This window comes from Camelus ferus, chromosome 19 (assembly GCF_009834535.1).
Source record: "Camelus ferus isolate YT-003-E chromosome 19, BCGSAC_Cfer_1.0, whole genome shotgun sequence".
In the NCBI taxonomy this organism is placed as follows: domain Eukaryota; kingdom Metazoa; phylum Chordata; class Mammalia; order Artiodactyla; family Camelidae; genus Camelus; species Camelus ferus.
Genome location: NC_045714.1, coordinates 5,450,375 through 5,471,922, shown reverse-complemented (window position 1 = coordinate 5,471,922; position 21,548 = coordinate 5,450,375). Strand labels below are relative to the sequence as shown.

The following is a 21,548-nucleotide window of genomic DNA, read 5'->3' as shown; positions in this document are numbered from 1 at the left end:
GGCTGAAGCACAAAGAGTGTGGAAGCGAATGTTAGGAATTGAGACTGGAGAGATAGGTAGTGGGCAGGGCCCACAGGTCTGGAGGGACATGGCAAAATGTTGGGGCTTATCTAAGGGTAACTGAAGGCTTTGGAGGGTTTTAAAGGATATGATCCGTCTGGCTGTTTGGTGGAGGATGGATTGGGTGTCGGCCAGAAGGCACTGTAAAGAGGACAGAAGGAAAGTTATGGCAGTAATTCAGGTGACATGATGGTGGAATTTGGGGTGCAGGTGGCAGTAGGATGGTGAGAAAACATAGTATGTTACGCTGGAGGTAAAATCAATACAATTTGGTTACACAGAGTGTTAAGGTAGACAGAGGTGTTAAAGAGATGCTCAGATTAGTTCTTGAGCAACTGCACAAGTGTTACCACCTGTGGGGAAAGGTGTGCATGGTAGGAGGGCAGAGGATGAGTTCAGTTCTGAGGCATGCAGCACTTAAGATGCCCTTAAGTCATGCGGATAGACAGGCCTATGAGGAAGCTAGTTCTTTGAGCCTGGAGCTCCAGAGAGCTGTCTGGTCTCGAACTGTGGATCTGGGCCTATGAGCACACGGATGGTAATGAAAGCCAAGGGAGGAGTGGTGAGTGGGTGAGTCTGCACAGGGAGAGGGTGTAGGGTGAGTTGAAGGAGCCTAGGGCAAGGCCTTGAAGAATTCCAACAGCGAAGGGAAGGGAACTAGGTGGACGTGGCTGCCAAGGAAATAGGAAAGGAATACGGTGGAGAAACAGGAAGAGAAACCACAATGATGTTGCAGGAGGAAAGCCAACAGAAGCACCTGTTTCCAACAGGAGGCATGGTCAAAGGACTAAATATGCTGAAGACGGAGCAGGAAGACTAGTATATCTGCTGGGCTTAGTGACATGCCTTGTTTTGTCTTTGGTGACAAGATCAGTTCTGGTGCTGAGGGGTGAGGTGCAAACGGCAGGCTGGAGTAGTTTGAGAAGTAAAGTTGGGAAATAAAAGAAATGGAGGCAGTGAGAATAACCAACTCAAGATGTTTGGCTATGAACTTGCAGGAGAGATACAGGCCAGTTTAGACGGCGGGAGATATCTAATCATGCTCAGATGCTGTTTGGGAAGAGCCAGTAGTAGGGGACACCGAAGTCACAGGAGAGGGAGGGAGAAGGCACAGGTGGAGAAAGGATAAAAAGTCTAGATGCTGATACAAGCCCTTACTATGAGCACTTATCAGTTTGTAATTTATATCAGATAAGTGTGTGAATCCCCAGCGGCTAGCACAATGCTGCCACATCATAGGTGCTTAGGAAACACCATATATGTCTGAATATAAGGAAACTGTCCATCTTCCCAATAAGGAAATTTTTAAAGTTTTTTGGCCAAACTGAATATGAGAGCTTTTACCACTGAAGATGAAATACTCAAATGCATAGTTATTTTTAATTACTTATATTTAAAATACAGAAATATTTTGTCTAGTCATACATTTTAAGATAGTTTGACCTATGACCTACATCCATCTTTGACATCAGAGTAACTGACATCCTCGGGTAACTTTAGTTATTCGAGTGTCCCAGGCACATCCTAGTTCTATGTGAGCTGCTTGAGAGGGGGCACCCTCTGTATCTGTGCATGATGCTAGAACCTGAAGCCTTATCCCAAGTCCAAGGTACCCATTCCTACAACATCCCTGATTCCCCCACAACTGCTCCTATTGGAGCCTTCCCTTCAATTCAGAAGGGCACCCCCACAACCCAGCCGTTCAAGCCCCAAACGCTGGTATCATTCTTGACTCCTCTCTAGCTTTCACACCTCATCCTCAAAAATTACATGACCGAATCAGACAACTCCAGTAGCCCCGTCACTGCTGCACGGTCCCAAGCTGCCACTGTCTCCTGCCTAGAACCTGCAGCAGCCACCTCCCTGGTCCCTGCTTCCCCTTTCCCAACTATAGTCCCTTCTCCACATGCAAAAGGGTCCTATTTAAATAAGAAAGGGGAGTATTTTCCAGATGTCTCACAGCCAGTAGCAGAGTCTGGAACTGAAACATGCCCAAGACCTCAGATCTTTACGTGTAGAACCCTCTACTACGATGTCTCGGGGTTGCTGCTAAGTCATCTGAAGCTTTGTTTCCTGGAACACGGCCACTTCTTGCCTCAGTGGAGCTCCCAACTGGGGTGGGGGCACCAATCTCCAGAGAGGACAGGCCTGGTGAGGATAGCTGATAAAGTGTCAGAGCTGAGATCAGAGCCAGATGGGACTCACTCATGACAGATAAGAAGTTCCTTAGAAAGAGTAACAATCTTCTAGAGGCTCTCCAGGTCCAGGATTCAGCAAGTGGTGGTTAATGAAAGTAGGCATTACAGCTTACCAGTTGGATAAATTATGAAATTTATTTATATTTCACTTTCTAAAAGCCAGAACATAACAAATGTCACTTTCTGGAAAGTCATCTCATTAGAAATACATGAAGTGCACTTAATACAAGGAAATCAGTTTCTTGGTACCACCAGTGAGACCACTATCGTTGGTTCGCTCAAATGAAGGTTTTATCCAATTTCCCTCTAAACTTAGACCAAGAAGATCTCAACTCAGGGAGGTCTGAGTGAACTTTTCCCAGAAATTACAGTGGAGAAGCTGACCATAACATTTGGGCCCTCCCAAGCAACAGCACATTAGAAAAAATTACTCTGCCCTGAAAGGGCCCTGTCTCTGCTGGTTTCTAGGTGACTGCAACTCTCAAGGAGCGGCCCACGGCAGCAGCGCACAGGCCCAAAGGCCCCTGCCATTTGCAACCTTGGCCACTGACCAGAAAAAAATTTCCATATTCAGAAAAGACGTTTGATAGGAGAAAACAAATCTAAACCCAGATGCCTTCTGGTCAATCAGAGGTTCTCCGCCTACAGATTAGACTGACAGCCCTTAGCCTTGTATTTATAAATATTTGTGAAAAATGTTGAACCTCAAGCTTCTTGATCTGTTATCAAAGCAAGTTTCCAGGAGACAGTTTCTACTACCAATTGCTTGCAGGAGGTGTGCTGTGCCTTTTGAATAGCATGTCTTGTTGAAGAGACAGCAGGCAGTGATACCAAATTTCCCATAACCTCTCTGCTTTAGAAGGCAGGTCTTCACACACCAATTTACGTGTTGAAACCAGTTTTATAAGGAAACCATTCATGACAGAAAAGCAACACTCAGTTTAATCTAAGTTACCAAGTAAAAGATGAAAGAACTAGTATCCACTGGAACCCGCAAACGTCTTCCTTCTTATTCATATGAGGACTCCTTTTCATGCTTCAAAAACAAGAATGTAAGCAGGTTCCCAAATAGAGAGGCAAACATGACTGCATCATTTGAAAATACCTCATCAATTTGAAAATCAGAACCAAAAAGTGACAGCCCTCCTACCTCACTTAGCTGACTCGCCTTCCCACTTATAGATAAATGGAGTTTAACTTTCCTATCCTAGAAACACTTATTTTCACTAAAAATATATGGTTATACCTTATTCTAAAAAGGCACCATGCAGGCATTTAAGACTGAACCAGTTAATCCTAAGGGTGGTAGGAATGGTAGGAAAATTTCACTAATCAAAACTTTCAGCATCAGATCATGTTAAGCTCAGAATATTCACCCTGAAAGGACTTGTAAGTGTCTCCCATGAGGTAACTCCAGCTCTGGTAGCTGCTGCCAAGGACCAACTAACAGAAACTTCAAGAGCACAGGAGGAATCCCATCACTGATCAAATGCATTACTGCCAGAGCTCACACACCTCAGGGACAAGGAGGAGATGCATGTCTCATTTGTGCTATTCATGACCCAGAGAAGCCCTGGCTGGCTCGGAGGACCTGAGAGATGAACACTGGACAGGAGGATCAAGTGTGAAACAGGGACAGGAGAAGCCAGGTTCCCTTCTGAAAGAGGAGGAAGAAGCTCCAGGAAGTGGCTAAGGAACAATGAAAGACCAGACATGTGACAAACAGTGAACAGCAGGGGAAGAGCCCAAAGGAAAGGAAGGCTCTGACCGGGGCCCAGTCCCCCTGTCAGAAGTGACCCTGTCCTAATGCCATGGCTGCCTTCCAGGTCTGTTGTACATTTTAAGTGGATGAGTCACATGTTTCACGCTTAACACATAATGGAGGCTCTGGAGCGTGAGTGACAGCAGGGACTGCTCACTGGTCGATGATGGAGCGCTGCAGAACCTGGTTCATCATGTCTTCCTCATCAACGTCGTAATCCTGCGGGCAAAGTACGGACGCTCAGCAACCGTGTGCAACAGCAAAGACTCACTTTCAGCAGAAGCAGAACGTCTGAGTGACGGGCGCCGGAGAGGGCTGCCAGAGGCCAGTTCCCAGCTCCGCAGTTTGTTGCGTGACTCTGGGCAAATTGCTTGACCCCTCTGTGCCTGTGCTGCCTCATCCTGAGGATGAACATAATGGCGGCTCCCTCAGACAGGGTGGTGAGGACCAGAGAGCACCTGAACAGAGCCTGGCACAGACCAAGTGCTCAGACTTGGGAGGCCCTATAGTGAGACCAGCCTTTCCGACTCAGTGACGCAGAGGTATCTACCTGGGCTTTACTTGGGAATCGTATTCATCTTTAACAAAACAACAGTTATTTTGAAGTCTGAGTTTCAGACACCCTATTGGGCCAAGAACAAATACTCTTTATGACAACTTAGGGAAGAGCCATGCTTTCCTTCTTGGGCCCTGAAATACCGCCAATAAGACTGACTACTGCTCTAAAATCCTAATTTGACAACTACATATGTAAATAAAAGGTTTAAACAGCTAGCCAGATTTTTCTGTCACTATAATGCCAAAATAGTGTGTCCCTCAAAACCACTCGGCTCTAGGGAAAGGATGTAAATCTGATGATCACATTGGCTAGTTGATGTATTTTGTCTGCCTGAAATACTTAAAAAAAAAAAAAAATATGGGCTGCTCCATGTGAAATTCTGCCTTTCCAGCTCCTTAGGGTTGAGGTGGGGGAGGAGACTGGCAATACTGTGCCTGTATTTCCACACAACAATCAGCTGGAGCTCATGGCAGCATAACCGGAGTCATACACCATCCGGGTGGCAATTCCTTATGAGAATCACTTCCGTTACTTGCCTGGTCACCGTGAGCACCTGAGCTTAAGGATCCCAAACCAGGCTCTATATCAGGTAGAAACTACACATACCGAAAGAAAGTGGACAAAAATTTTGGAAAAGATAAAATAAAAGCAAGCATTCACTATGTCTCAGTCTAGATGACCGGCTAGTTCATCTTAACATGCTGATTGCCATGTCACCCAAATCTGGGTGACAGCTGTTTCCTCAGGGTCACCCGATCCACAGTGGGCGATCAACATGTTAAATATCACACAGCTGTCATTTCAGGGAGCCCTTCATGTCAGTGACAAAACTCACCAAGGGGGCCCACAGTTCTCAGGTCAGAGAAGGGAGAGGGCTGCACTATGCCCCCAGGGCAGGAATCAGAGCCCAGACTCGAGACTCACCACAAAAGTGTCATAAGAAAACTGGTGCCGGCGCTGGATGTGCTCTATGAAGTTGGCGCTGCGGTAGTTGGGATCTCCCCATGGCATCGAGGCACATATTGGACAAACCTTTCAACAGAGAAGCATAGTCTTAGGCACCTGATGTCTGAGCTGACATTAGCCCTCTGTGGAACACATCAGAGCACATTCACAACCCAGAAAACACTATCAGTCTTCTACTCAAGTCACATGACAGGCGGGGTGGATGGGGGGGCGGTAAAGGCTTAAGCTATGATACCACCCATTTCTGATCCCCTACTGAGGTCAGAACAACATGTCAGTCCAGTAGGGCCTAGACTCTGGTTTTCCAACCCAGCACACAAAACAATCCAAAAGCACAAAGAAAATCAAGGAAATGACAGACGAGCAATGTCCTAAGGAAGTAAAACACAGCCTTATGTATTGTTTTAACAAAGTAAATGCTGTGATGAGGGGGCTCAGGCTGAAAAGTCTTCACAGAAGAGGCTGATTTAGGATTTGAAGAGTAGGAGGCCAGGGAAATTGAACTTGGCCCCTGCGTAGGGCCTCAATCACATGCTCCTGTTCTGTAGCTTGGTGTGGATAGACATGATGACTTGGCCAATGTGGACCCTGGCCACGGTGCCCTGGGCTTTCCAAAGGCACCCCGTACACCTTTCTGGAGCCTAGGCTGTGGACAGCCTGAGGCCAAACATGAATGTCCTCCGGAAATGGCTGTCTCCAAGGTCCCTTAGGGCAACTCATACAAGCAACAGGCTGCACACACTACCGAGAAGAAAGCTGTTTGCAGCCACTGCACACTAGGCCCTCATGCAGAAAAAGAGCACAGTTGGCTTAGTTGGCTGTAGTCTAAAACTTTATTTTATAGACACACATAAAGTCTATGGCAGCCGCTTAAAATTCATTATAGAAAACTTCAGACCTATAGGAAAGTAGATAGATAATAGTTTGATGAACCATCCTTTAACCCCAACCCCTAGATTTAAGTCTGACATACTTACTTCAGCAATAAATAAAGCATTTAAAAATAAGACACAACAATTCACCCTTTACTATTTCAGTACAGTACAACAGGGGTTTCCCTTTACAAATACAATACCATTATCCCACCCACTGATGAATAAGAATTTTTTAGCACTTAACATCCAGTCCTTAATCAAATTTTCTGACTTTGTCTGGAACTAACCTTGACATTTATCAACAAAGGACCAGTTAACTCATGGTACAGACAAGTAATGGAAAAATGAAGTTCAACTGTAGTTCAAAAAGAGTCAGATCCGGGGGGAGGGTATAGCTGAAGTGGTAGAGCACATGCTTAGCATGCATGAGGTCCTGGGTTCAATCCTCGGTACCTCCTCTAAAAATAAATAAAATAGACCTAATTACCTCCCCCTACAAATAAATAAACAAACAAATAAATAAAACAAAGAGTCAGATCTACATGTACTGATGTTGAACAGATGCCAACAACACTGCTTACAGTGTGTAGAATGTGCTGTCATTTGCATTAAAAGGGGGACAAAAAAGGAGGACATAAATGAATCATACATTCAAAAACCAGAAGTGTCTCTGGATGCCATGATTCTGTATTTTCCATACACACTGTTGAGCACTACTCAATATGCCAATCAGCACTCAACAGAGGCCAACTCTGATGCTGGGGAGAGAATTGGTTTAGGAGCCAGGACACTGCGTTCCAGTACTGGTTCTGCACTAAGCAGCTCTACAACGTGGGTAACCACTCAGCATGGGTGGCACACCGGTTTCCTCACTTACTCACTTCTAGAAGTGAGTGCAGGGGAGATGGTGGTAGGAAATGAATTAGAGTATCTCTACCATTTGACTTAACATACATTTTAGTTTTCATAATTTCCAAAAGAGCTGAGCTTATCTGGCTAAGTTTAAAATGGAAAATAGGTTGGGGGAGAGGGTAGGTGGTAGGTGTTTGTGTGTCTCTGCTCACTTGCTCTTTCAGTTAGTAACTAAGAACCATAACTAAGACATCTTAAAGATGCAGCTGAAAATGTGGACCAAATCTAAACTTTCTTTTTTAAAAAAGAAACTACACGTCAGCCTTGATATTTAAATTAAATGTCAAAGAAACTGATAAGCACTTCCCCAATAATTTTATCTAAATTTTCTTTCTCCACAACTACGAAGAAGCTACTCAAAAGGAAAGTGGCAGCTTTATGGAAAAACTTGGCAGACACCAAGGGATTCAAGTTAATTCCATCAACAATGGGAACAACAGACATCACATGACCCCCTAACATGCACCTGGAGGACGGAGCATCCCTGTATCTAATCACGAAGAAACAGACAAACTCAAATTGAAGGATATTCTACAAAACAACTGGCCTGTCCTCTTCAAAAATGTCAAGGGCATGAAAGACAAACTGAGGACTAAAGAGACATGACAACTAAAGGTAACACACAGATCTACGATTTGGGGACAGGAGGAAATTGTCATGAAGGACATTACAATTGTTAACATTTAAACATAAATTCCAGATTAGATATTGACTTTTTTCCCCCATAAAAACTAAACCAAAACAAAACCCCACAAAACAAACCAAAAAAACTCAGAGTTACTCTTACCACAGATTTGGTGTCCGTGCTATGGGATAACTTGCAGTGTTCCACAAGTCCTTCTTGATCAAAATTCTTCTCAGGACAGTAAGGACAAGGAAAAGTATAACGGTTTGGGACGTTCCTGGAGATAAAAGACAGGAAAAAAGAAGAAACTTCTCTGTGAGTACCTTTCTACACAATCTGAACCACTGTACTCTCCAGAAAGGAGCAAAGTTCACTAAATGTGTTATGTCAGGGATTTTGATGATCACTTCCGCATCAGGGGAAATGTTCTGAAAATAACAGCACAGCTAATATTTGATGTGAATAGCAAAGTCCTCTCTCCAAAACAAAAACTTACATATGCTTTAGACAGCTGCCTATATACAACTACTACACCTCCACTTTTCAAAACTCATACAACTAAACTCTTGAACATGCAAAGTGTCCAATGTCTTTGTAGCAAAAGATGACTTCCACCTAAGAGAGTGATAGAGTCATTTACCTTGGCTGAAGGGACGCATCCTTGGTGGTGGCCTTCACACCTTCCATGATGTAATTCTGGTATTTAGAACAGGTAGCCACATGCGCCCGGATCTTAGATAGGAGGAACTTAGAGAGGAAGAATCAGAGCCCACAAGTTAGTCAGGTTCTTGTACCCAGTCGAACATATCCCCAAAGCAAAGGCAAGATGAAAACTAGGCTTATACCACCCTGGCAAACAATCTCACCAGACTCCTGGCTATGCTGATGGGGCTGAAACTCTGACTTTTGCACAGTTTCTGTTAACACTAAAGGCTGACATTTTACTTGCCCAAACCAAGACATCCGCTTTCACTCTAAAATCATTCTCCTACACGTTTGCTTTATTCATGATGTGCTCTCTGCTCAGAGATACTTCAAACCCAGTGAAGTGTTTAAAGTTTTCCACACTAGCACTTAAACTAGCCTCCTTACAGCAAGCCAAGAACCACATTCCATTATATGCAACAGAGAAAAATAATCATTAAAGTAAAAGGGATAAAGGCTAGTAATCCTAGTTAAATATTAATATCCTATCACTAGACTGTGATAAGTAAGCTTAAAAAACAAACAAACAAAAAACTCCAAAATCTGAATCCTACTTCTCTTATAAAATCTAGTCTTTGCAAGATGGAAAGACAAAAGAAAACCTAGAGAAGAGTGCATCATCATAGGTGTTCTAAAAAGAAAGGAAAAGTGTAAGGAATGAAGGAAAAGGAGGTAAAGGGAAGATAAACATTTTTGGAGGCATAATACACCTGGAGGTATAATACCACAATCACTCATCTTTAAAATGAAGAAAATCAAAAGCATACAGAAATTAAAAAAACCCACCATGCATACACAAAGAAAGATGAAGGTTAACAGGACATTTCAATATTTTGAGTTTCAAATCAAAAGAAACTGCAAGGGAAAAAATGGCTCAGCATTTCAGCTCCAGCTTCCCATGATGGTTCTTTCTGTCAAATCCCCAGCTAAAGAACTTCATTCAAGCTGCCAACCAAAGAGCTCCTAATTAAAAGGGATGGAAAACAGCCCTACTCAGACCTGCAGCCACTGTGATCCCCTAGTGTTAAATCACTCTGAAAGGAAGGACTGGTAAGGTATATCCATTCTATGGCCATCCATACTAAAGCAGTGAAGTATGAAACTGATAAGCAAGGCTGTCCAATAAGTGAAAAAAATTGTAGGAATATACATTACATCATGATCCTATTTTGTGAAAATCCTACATCTGTATTTGTAAAAACCCCACAGTTGTGTTCATCAAAGGGCAGAAAAATGTTTTGCAGCCTTCTAAACTGCATGATTTTTAAAGAGAGAATCTCTGCAGTGGAGAACAAGCCTACATTAGTTTATATTTTTGTACTGTCTGGAATTAATAACATCATAATGACTTTAAAATCAATGCTGGGTATATCTCTGAAAATAAGACAAGAGAATCTCTCCCTTGCAGTTATAATAAATGTGAAAATAAATATTCTTGACTATAATATGGTCACACAAAAGAGCATGGAGCATTTCAATGTTAAATATTGCTATTATAATCAAATGATTTCATAGTGACCTTTGCATCACAATTCCTCCTTACCTAGTGCTAAAAAGCTGAACAAGTTTTCTATCCATAATAATATGGATTTTAAAACTTCCCCTCAAACTCACTGCAGCAGATAACTTTTTTTAAGGCACTAATTTCATTTTTATTTTAAAAAATTATGTATCATTCTGTCACTATAGTCTAATTTAAATTGTGCATGCTGCTTTGGGAAAATGAGTCTTTTACAGGATAAAACTGGGATAATTGATTTTCTATGGCTTTCAAAGCTAAACTATGTAATACACTAAACCAATTCTTTTTTTTTGGTGGGGGAGGTAATTAGGTTTATTTATTCTTAGAGGAGGTACTGGGGATTGAACCCAGGACCTCATGCATGCTAAGCATGCACTCTACCACTTGAGCTATACCCCACCCCCCCAAACCAATTCTTAAACACACACAACCAGTAAGGTTACCAAAATGAAACAGCACAGCCACTGCCACAGATAACCAGCATGCACCAGTGCTGTTAGTCACCTAGACATGCTCTAACTTCAGAAACAGCGTGGCAACAGATCTACATTTTACCCATCTTTTCATAGAAAGATACTGACTTCTGTTTTACTTCCACATACATTTTTACGGCAGCCATGGCAAGAAGTCTCTGTGCTCTCAATCTGCCGCTCGAGCTCCACGGCTCGGACGCCAGGTGCCAGAGTGCTGCGACACACCCCACAGACAGGCTTCTTCGGCTTCAGACATTCCTGCAGGCATGCAGAGCAAAAGCTAGAACAAGACACACAGAGAACCTGCGTCATGCATCATGGAGACAAGACAACAAAAATGGATAAACTTTTAAAACATCATCAATGAATAATGGATTAAAAACACTTGTTTCCTACTCTTGATATGAATACTGAGTCCTTCTAGGCCAGAAAAATGTGGGGGTGGGGGAGTTCCTTGCAAAGAACACACGTATCAAACAACAGAAATAAAGGCAAACTACCATGACACATGGCGGAAGGCGTTATGGTGCAGTCTTCAAATCTTAGTCCCTGCCACTAAGGGATCTTGGCAGAGTTTTCTGAACTTCGGTTTCTCCTCTGTGAAATGGAGATCACAGTACCTACCTCTAGGATTGTTGGGAGGATGGAATATGTATAGCAGACTCTTAGCATATAGGAAATGCATCACAAACAAGCAATCATCAGAGGTGAATGCAAAGCACTATGGGAACACAAAGTCAAGAGCAAACAGTTGAGACCCAAGGAGGACAGGGCTGGTAAGACTTCAGAGACAGCATCCACGAATAGCCTTAAAAGACAGTTCAGTGGTAAAGGAGGGGAAGAACAGTCCAGGCCCTTAAACGCAGACTTTTATTTCCTTAGATGCATTATGAGTGTTTAACACTTTTCCTCATAAGCAGTAGGGACCCAGGTGTTTAAAGCAAAGTATCAACAAGACCAAATCCAAGTTTTAAAAAAATAATTCTGGGGCTATCATGGTTAATAGAATTGTTGGTTTAAAAAACGGGTTTTTTGGGGGGGAGTAATCAGGTTTATCTATTATTTTTTCTAATTTAACAGAGATACTGGGGATCAAACCATGACCTCCCATGCTAAGCATGTGCTCTACCACTGAACTCTCCCCTCCCTCCTAAGAATGTTTTTAGATGAGGAAAGATGAGACTTGAAGCAGAAACCGAACAGATGGCTAAAGGCAAGAGACTGTGAAGGCCTGACTGAGGCAATAAAGAATTCAGGAAATGATTCAGGGGTAGAATCAATAAGACTCGGTAATTTACTGAATTTGGACAAGAACAGAAGGGAAGTCAAAGATGACCAACTTTCTGGCAGGTGGTGATGCTGAGATAAGGCACACAGAAAGAATGAATAATAAGGCATGAACATACCCTGGCTACATACTCAACCTGACAGATTTAAGGCAGGATAACAAAATCTGCCTGAAAGAACTCAGGATATATAATTCAAGGTAGTCTGCATATTTGGTAATTTTTTACTGTCTCTAAAAATTTTCTTCCTTTTTGACATTTAGCTAGATGTTAAAGCTGCTAGGCAAAATTCAAGACCAGGCTGGGAGAAGGTGACAGAGGGGTCTACTGATTTACCGGGCTGGGAGAAGGTGACAGAGGGGTCTACTGATCCACCACCGAGAGCACAGGCACAGTGGTGAATGAAAGTCCCTGTCCTCATGATGCTCAAATTCTGGAGTAGAGGAAAACACAAATGTTAATTTCAGATAGTGATTAAGTATATGAAGGAAATAAAACAAGACAAAGAGATGAGCTGCAGGGGTGAATCACAGAAAGCTTCTCTAAGGAGGTACAGCTGAACTGAGACCTAAAATTATGGAGAGCCACAAAGACCTGGATGAAAAGAGTTCCACAGAGATGACACCAAGTGCAAAGGGGAATCCAAAAAGTAAAAAGGAAGGCCTCTGGTCATGATGTGGTAACCATGGAGAAAGGATAAGCGATGAGGTTAAGGAGGCAGACAGGGCTGTATGGCCATCACTTGTACTTCTTCTCAAAGGCAGGTGACAAGAGTAACCCAAGAGAGCACAGAGGGTCCCAGAGAGCATAATGAAATCAGGCCCAGCTAGCAGATAAAAGCGGCTCAAAGCCTCTCTTCAAGCACACACTGAGATACAGCTCATATATCAACGTTCCCAAGCCACTTTGTGCCTGAGTCACACCCAACAAATGATCGTGCTTTTAAATGGCCTTGTATCTTGGACTAGCTTTTAGTTTCTTTTTTCCTACTTAAGGGCCTTTTTGTAGTTCAGCCTTACAGATGCTCCACCCTTCTGTTACAGTGCTACTTAGAAAGTCCTGTCTCTTGGGCACCCAGTCACCTGCCCTTCTCCATTTTCCATTAGGTTGGAAAGGGATGTAAAATTCAGGGCCTGAAATAAAGTTTTATAAAAACTCAATGCCCTGCACAGCCAGAGCTGCAGTGATGTTTGTTTCCAAGCACAAAAGTTAGCAAAAATCAACTAGGCAGAGCAAAAAGCACTTGGCTAGAGTTAAGGGAGACTTGGCTGCCCTCACAGAGGTGCAGCCATCTGTCTTCAATCAGCACTGAACTGATGAATACATAGAGCTAGTATGGCAAGTATAGAAAAGAGCCAACATTTGAATCCCAGTACTGCCCCTTGACCTCTGACCTAGAAAAGGTTCATATGGCTGAAGGAAAACTCCAAATTTGCTGCTCTTCAATTGGTAAAGTTGTGCTGGGTCAATCCTTTTAATAAATGTTAACTAAATGAAATCCACTGAATTAATCCAAATTGGGTAAATAAAATAATGAGGGCTGATCCAAGGAAAAGAGGACTCAATGAGAAAGCTACTTAGACTCCATTTCAGCTCTCACAAAGTTTGTTTTCACCACTAATTTCTTAGTTCATCAGTGCATCACCTGATCACTCCTCCACCCCCACACACAGGTTTGATCCCTATAATGCCTTCCTACTGCACAATGAGTTTTTACAACAGTTTGAACACTTATTAGTACTTATTTATCATCAATTCTCTGGACTGTGAACTCTGAGGGCAGAATCACCTTGTTTCTTACTATGCTCCCAAATCTGGCACATAGTGGGCATATAAATATTTCAGCCAGTTGAATTTAAGACTGGAAGATAGTTGCTCAGACACTATATTGGGCACTCAGGACACAAAAAGGAGCAAATCAGATATGGTCACTGCTCTCATGATCCTTAAGTTTTGCTCTGTGCAAGGAAGGAGGAGGTCACAGGAGAAGCAGGTAGGTAATTTACATGGGGATGGTGATAAAGGAGTTAGTGGGGTAGTGGATAGGCAGGTGCAGATGGGGCAGGAAGAGTTCCAGGCTAACTGAACTTCAAGCAGGAACAGCCTGAAGCTAGAGACTCATGAAGCTTCAAGAAGCAAAAAGCAGTCAGCGTGGCTGGGGTGCCATTGCCAGGTGCCAACCATTCTCTGGCCTGACAAACACCTGCAGACCATCTGGGAAGAGTAAGATAATAGTGAGCCTGCCCTAAGTGAGCCTCGGTGGCTTCACCTGCAAACTGGCTGCCAACCTTCCTCCCCTGCAGTATTGCTGCATCAATAAGAATGCCCCTGAGGACCAGCAGGGGCCTATTGTGCCTACTGACCAATAGAGAGATCCTAAGACTAATACCAAGGTGCCCACGATAAGCATTGAGGGAGGCCAACTTCCAGCATTAACAGCCAGGTGGCCACAATTTCTACAATTCCTTCAACTTAGGCTGTCTCTGTATCTGTTGGAACAAGGCTTAAATTCAAATCCTGCCAACCTCAAAGCACCTACCCCAGAGCCTGTACTGGACATTTCCACACGCATCTCCCTTAGTCATCAAAATCAGTCTATATGCAACATGGAGGCTTAATTTCAAATACAAAACCTCGGACACAAGTAGGAATGCTGCCCACTCCCCACCCTTCTCACAGTTAAGGGCAGACTGGTCAGATCTACATCAAGACTTCCCTTTTGTTCTTGTCTAGTTCAGCGTTTCTCCAACTTTGGTGCACATTAGAATTACTTGGCAGGGCTGGACACATGACGCCATACATAGTACACTTCCGGGGCCATGTACAGACTATTCAGGGGAAAGTGTGGCTCTCCAAGGGCAGGCTTTAGACCCTACCTCACCCACAGCAACATGCGACTCTACCATCACGCGTGGGAAGGAGCCTGGCAGGGCCGCCTGTAACACAGCAGGCACTCAACAGAAAAGCGGAATACTGGGGAGTGAGCAGGGAAGAAGAGAAGAGCACCTCGCCAACTCCTACGGGCCTTCAGGAGCCCTAAGAGCTGGGGGCCCGGCGGAGAGAGGTCGGTCCTCTCGCTCCCACCCCAAGACCCTCCCTGCTGCGGCCTTGCTCCTCGACTCCATTTTCCTCACGACCAGGCTCCGGTTCATCACTTACACGTGTCCGCAGGGCACCTGCACCGGCTTTTCGTACACCTCTAAGCACACGGGACACGTAAAACGGCTCAGGGGGTCGGCCTCCGCCGCAGGCCCCGCCAGCTGCGAACCTCCCTCACGGTCCTTCAGTTGCGCCGCCATCTTGCTGCCGCCGAGGGCAGCGCAACGGCGGCCGAGAAGGGGGAGCTCGAGGGGGCGGGGCTCGCGGCCAGTCGGGGCGGGGCGAGGGCGGTGGGGGGTCGGGGCGTGGCTTATGGAATGTGCGTTAGGCTGGAGGCGGGGTTAGTGGGTGGGCCACGCCTCCTGGCCCCTTTAAGCGGAGGGAGGGAAGGAAGGAGGGAATCTGGAAAATGCGGAGGCCAGATCCAGGGACTGGTACAACTGGAACGAGGTTTGTGCGTCAGCCACTCCTTCCCAAATTTAAATCGTTATTACAATTACTTAATAGTTACTTATGCACTATCACTTAATATTTCTCCTCAACTCGAGTTGCTCTTTCTTTAAAACTTAAGCAAACAAATTTTAAAGGGAGATCTGATATCACTCCTGGGCTACAAATAGAAAATCAATGTCACTTATTTCTACAGAGCACTGTAAAAATACAGTGGAAACAAAACCATCTTATTAATTCATGTTGGGTACTGTTGACCCTGGAAAGGGAGGTTAGCCATGGTTAGAGAGGTGTTGAAGACAGGTTGTCACCACACTGAGACTTCCTAGTGAAAACGGAAGTAATGGGAGGCCTATCTCCCTAGTGAGTCAGATTATTTAATACTGTGTTCACACGCCTCCTGGCGATGGGTTCAAACTCTAGCTCTGTATAAGATGAAGATGCTGAGGCTTGAAGAGATACACTAACCCTCAGTCTTGAAAGAAAGGAGCAGGCCTAGCACCCAGATGTTTTGAATCCCAACTTTCTCCACTTTCCACTGCACCAGATTGGCTCCTGTACTTGCCCATTTAACAAAAGTTACATCTTTGTAAAAGGCAGGCTTAGTTGAGACAACATTGTAAACTAACTATACTTCAATAAAAAAACATATATACAATAAAAAATAAATAAAAAAATAAAAGGCAGGCTCGGCTAACAAGTCTGCGAGGTTTTCTTAGCCAGAAAAGTCAATGAGCAATTAAACTCCATCCTGAAAGGCCACAAAGGCCTCACAGTGAGGGGTCTGCACAGGACAAATAAATCCTGTTTGCTAAACCAGCTTAATTGAATGCAAATGGATGCCTCGTTTGTCCCATTCCCAGTCCTCTGGGTGGATTTTGCTTGGCCTGCTGGCAGCAGAAGGATTATTTTTAGGTAGCCTTGTGGGTATCTTTTCACCAATGGATAACTTGGCGTGTAGGCAGCAGTGCAAGAGGGCCAGTGCTTACACTTGCCCATTTTTTTTTCCTGGTCCTATGCCAGGCTCCAGAGCATCTGATCTCTTCCCAGCCAAAAGTGCCCTGTCTCCCCTCCAGGCATGGGGGTGCCCTAGCAGGGGCAGAGATATGTTGTGGGTATTTATAAACCTTTATGTTGGCCTTGGAATTGGACTTGGACTTGGCGGCTGCCAACTTCTGTGCTGAGGGCAGGGAAGGTGGTGAGGGCAGGAAAGTCCCAGACCTGGGCTTCAAATCCACTGAGTTCCTCCAGTTTGGGGTCTTGAACTTTCCAAGAGATTATACACTGAGTCACAGAGACAAGAGGACAGGATTGAAATAATGAAATAATGTGTGAGTGTGTGTGTGTGTGTGTGTGTGTGTGTGTGTGTGTGTGTGTGAATACATATATATATTTCCCCCTTAACAGAGGCACTGGAGGTTGAACCCAGGACCTCGTGCATGCCAAGCACATGCTCTACCACTGAGCTTACAACCCCCACCACCCTGAAATAATTTATTAATGGTGAATTGTTTCAGTGCTTATTATTCTAAGCACTTCACATGAATGCATTCTTACAGCAACCATGACTTAGATTCTATTATTATTCACATTTTACAACTATGCAAATCGAACCACGGAGAGATTAAATTACCTTCTAACACAGATGGAAAATGAGAGTCAGGATTGAACTCATACAGTTTGGCTTTGGCACCAGTGTATTTGGTACCAAGTGGCAGTGGTTCTCAAACTAATGTGCATCAGATTTACCTAGAGGGCTTCTTACAACACGAATTTCTGGGCCAACCCCCAGAGTCACTGATTCAGCAGGTCAGTAAATCTAGGGTGTGGCCTGAGGATTTGTATGTCTAACATTTTTTCCAGGTGAAGCTGCTGCTGCTGGAGTGGGGGCTGTGCTTTGAGAACCACTAGCCTACCTTATCTACACCCACCCTCCCCCATCACTGCTGAGACTAGACTAAAGGTGCTCCATCCCTTCCTGTTGCTCCCAGGCATTCTCAGTGAAAATGTCCTCACTCTCCCTTTCTTAGCTTGCAACTCTTTTGCCAGCCCTCCCTCATCCCCTCACTCCTACTTGCTGTTTTTCAACAACAATCAGCCTAATAATGTGTCAAATGAGTGACCCCTTCTCCTCCCATTTTCCCTTAATGTTCTTGAGGAGAATGTTTCCCACAATAGCCTCTTCCTCTCCTTTAGTTTTTGACAGTCTCTCTCAGATTGCCCACATCATCTAAGATCTTCTTGGGGTTCTGATGTGAGCCTGGAGTAGGGAAGGGATCCTACTCAAAGGCTTCACAAACTTGATTTTTACTGCCAAGGGAAACTCCTTCCATCCCTGTGGGCCTAATGTGTGCTGGGCCCTGGTGCTCCAGGGATGTGGTGTGAAGGAGAAAGACATGGTCTCTAATAAGCAGTGAGGTAGGCAGGTAACAGATGCTTTTAAAAAATTATTCAACTGAAAAAAAAGTATTCAACTAAATAATGATTATAAGGAAAATCAATAAAAATTAAAAAAAAAAAAAGAAATTTTAAAGAAAGGGAAAAATCACAGGGAGATCTGTTCCAGGGTGAGGTGACCAAGTCACACCAGGCCCACACTATTCAACCACAGAAACTGTGAGATAATCAATTTATGTGCTTAGGCTGCTAAGTTTGTGTAACAGCAACAGATAACTAATACAACCTCTCTCCTGGTGATTTGCCTATAATTATCCAAGTGACAAGAGCACATGAACTTTGATTTATCTTTTCTATTTTTAGGACTTTATCCCATAGACCTGTGTCATCTAGTACAGTGGCTATTTAAATTGGAAAATTTGAGTTAAAAAACAACCTAAAAATTCCCCAGTCTCACTGCCCATATTTCTAGTGCTCAATAGCCCATGTAGCTAGTGGCTACATCTTGGACACAGCAGATATGGAACATTTCCATTGTCACAGACAGTTCTGTGGACGGCGCTGCTACAGGCCTACTCACATGTGAGACAGATATGTATACACCACACAGATGTCCAGGACAGCACTGATCACAGTAGCAAAGTGAGTAAATAAATACAGTAGATAAAATTACTGGTATGTTCATTCCACAAGGAGAGAGACTTTTGTGTATTTTGTTTACTTCTGTATATTCAGCTTTTAAAACAGTACCTGGTGTGTGGTAGGTAACTCCATAAGTATTTGTTAAATGAATATATAGCTGATATAGAAAGATCTTTGAAATATATTTTTAATTAAAATAACAAGATACTGAGTAATTCAACTATGTGTATATGTTAGCATATGATGAATAGATGTCTCTGGAAGTTAGGGTGACCAACTGTCCCAGTTTGCCTGAAGCTGAGGGGTTTCCCCGGATGAGAGGCTTTCAGTGCTAAAGCCGGGAAAGTCCCTGTCACAGCAGGATGATTGATCACCCTGGGATTCCTGGGACTCTAGTACCAATGGCTATTATCAGGAAGAGAAACTGAGGGCTTGGGGCCTAGGGTCTGGGCCTGGAGCAAGACTTACTTCTTTTCCTACTGTATTGCCTAAACGTTTCTATCAAGTTCATGCATTACTCTTTAAGTGAAAAGTAAACAATGGTGCATCAGGCCCTGTGGGAGAATAGTTGAGATGAATTAGACATGACCCCAGCCCTCAAATCAAGTAACCCTCAGAGCCCTATCTCGCGGCCTCAGGTCACATGTAGGATTTATTACTGTTCTAATCTAAAGTAGGCAGAATTTACACCATTATACATTACTACATTTATGAATCTATGGGCAGATAATTTCATCCCGATTTCAGCCAGTTCTTCAAGATTGCCAAACTGTTAACAAGGAGCCAGGAGGAATTCCCACCTCTGCCACTAGGAGGCATGAGAGTATCTCATAGACTCACCTGGCCTAAGAAGGTGAACACAGCCTCCCTTGTTCTCCCCAGCTCCTTAGACTTTACTGCCCCTACCCCTTATGGCTGACTGTACTTAGCATGGAAGTGAAAAACAAAAAGGACATAGTCTCAGATTGCAAGGAGTTTTAACATGAGTGACACCTGGCATGTAAATATCCATTTAACCAATAACTTTATTTTTTAAGTGATTTACAATGTTAGTTTCAGGTGTATAGCAAAGTGATATAGTTATACGTATACATATATATATATATATATATATATATATATATATATATATATATATATATATATATATATATATATATATATATATATTTTCAGATTCTTTTCCATTATAGCTTATTATAAGAAATTGATATAGTTCCCTGTGCTATACAGTAGGTCCTTGTTATTTACCTATTTCATATATAGTAATGTGTATTTGTTAATCCCAAACTCTTAATTTATCCCTCCCCACCTCCTTTCCCCTTTGGTAACTGTAGTTTGTTTTCTATGTCTGTGTGTCTATTTCTAGTTTGTAAATAAAATTTGTATTTTTTTAGAGTCCACATATAAATTATATCATATGATATTTGTCTTTCTCTCTTCACTTAATATGATAATCTCTAGGTCCACCCACGTTGCTGCAAATGGCATTATTTCATTTTTTTTTATAACTGAGTAACATTCCATTTTATGCATGTGTGTGTGTGTGTGTGTATCTATCTCACATCTTCTTTATCCGTTCATCTGTTGATGGACATTTAGGTTGTTTCCATGTCTTGGCTATTGTAAATAGTGCTGCCATGAACATTGGGTCCACGTGGTTTTTCAAATTAACCAGTAATGTCTATATGTCAGGTATCCTCATAGGTATTAGGGGTACAGCAGTGAATGATTTGGATATAAACAGGAAAAACATACGGGGACAACCACATAAATATCCTAGTTCCAGAAAACTGAAGTTCATCAGTTGCTCCACCAGCTCATTGCTTTTGCACAGCATTTTACTGTTTATGTTATATTAAGGGTCAGCCATGTAATGAAGTAAAAACAATGCTGATCTAGTAAAATTTGACAAGAACTATAATTGAATGGATATTATTAAGACTGAGGTGGGAGGGTATAGCTTAGTGGTAGAGCACGTGCTTAGCATGCACAAAGTCCTGGGTTCAATCCCCAATACCTCTATTAAAAAATAAATAAATACATAAACCTAATTACCTACCCTCTAACAACACACAAAAGATAAATTAAAAAAATAAGAAAATAAAGAAATAAACCTAATTACCCCCACCCCCAAAAATGACTGAAATAGGGTTTAAATCCACCATCAGCAGCAATAAACTGCACTCCATGTATATATTTGTGACTTGGGACATTGGCTAATGATAGAATGAAGTCATCACAATTAGCACTTTTTCATTTGCTTATTGGCCATTCGTATGTTTTCCTTTGGAAAGTTATCTATTCAAGTCTTTTGTTCATTTTTTATTGCGTTGCCTTTTTTGTTTAGTTGTAGGAGTTCTTTTTTATAAAGGTATCCCAAAGTCTTAGTGCCATTTTGAGCTTTAAATACTTTAAAGCTATCTAAAGCATAATGTTTAAAACTGCATCAATTTTTTGGACACCCTGTAAATTCTGGGTACAAATCCTTTATTAGGCATATGCAGTTGAGTTTCAATTTCCAGTCTTTACTTTTGATTGCTTTCTTCTCTCCAGCTGGAAGGAAAACTGAACATCCTTACATGTCCAACTCACTCAAAGCCCAGTGCAAATGCCACCTCCTCCTTGAAGCTGTCCCCAGTTTGCCCTCTCTGATGTCACTTCTCCATTCTTTCAGCTCTCTATCCCTCTTGTAACATTTGCCACTTCTATCTTGAATTACTGGTTTTTAGCTCATCCTACTCGTCATTTTTTAAATATTCTCTTTCTGATAAGGAGAATGTATGCTCCTTGAGGGCAGGGGCTGTGTCTGTCTTGCTTGTTTCTGTCTATGCCCCTTAAATCTAATACAAAACTTGGCACATTGTAGGCATTCAATGAAAATTTCAATCAGAAACAAATACTGTTGAACTCCCTAATGCATGTGGGGTAGTGTAGTATGGCAGGTAGCAGTGACATAATTGTGAGCAAAAGAGATACACTGGTTTTACCCTCGCAGAGCTGACTTCTAGGGGAGA

The 21,548-nt window shown here is 42.9% G+C and overlaps 1 protein-coding gene and 1 non-coding gene across 2 annotated transcripts; both read right to left on the bottom strand.

The window, feature by feature from the left end:
- Positions 1–2,367: 2,367 nt before the first annotated feature.
- RNF114 (ring finger protein 114) lies at positions 2,368–15,283 on the bottom strand. Its single transcript, XM_006174983.3, has 6 exons — positions 15,103–15,283; positions 10,787–10,937; positions 8,598–8,704; positions 8,120–8,234; positions 5,504–5,611; positions 2,368–4,239 (listed from the first exon to the last, which is right to left on the bottom strand). The coding sequence occupies exons 1-6, from the start codon at positions 15,240–15,242 to the stop codon at positions 4,174–4,176; spliced, it is 687 nt and encodes a 228-aa protein (XP_006175045.2). The 5' UTR covers positions 15,243–15,283; the 3' UTR covers positions 2,368–4,173.
- LOC116658072 lies at positions 6,234–6,369 on the bottom strand. The gene has a single exon (XR_004313273.1). It is a non-coding gene; the product is annotated as a small nucleolar RNA SNORA70 (small nucleolar RNA).
- Positions 15,284–21,548: the final 6,265 nt, after the last annotated feature.

Bases quoted from the DNA above. Each gene is read 5' to 3' on its own strand.
- RNF114 (XM_006174983.3), bottom strand. From the start codon at position 15,242: ATGGCGGCGCAACTGAAGGACCGTGAGGGAGGTTCGCAGCTGGCGGGG. The intron at 10,938-15,102 runs GTAAGTGATGAA...GTCTTGTTCTAG, and splicing joins CAGGTGCCCTGCGGACACGT to CTTTTGCTCTGCATGCCTGC. The intron at 4,240-5,503 runs GTGAGTCTCGAG...CTTTGCCCGCAG, and splicing joins TTTCTTATGACACTTTTGTG to GATTACGACGTTGATGAGGA.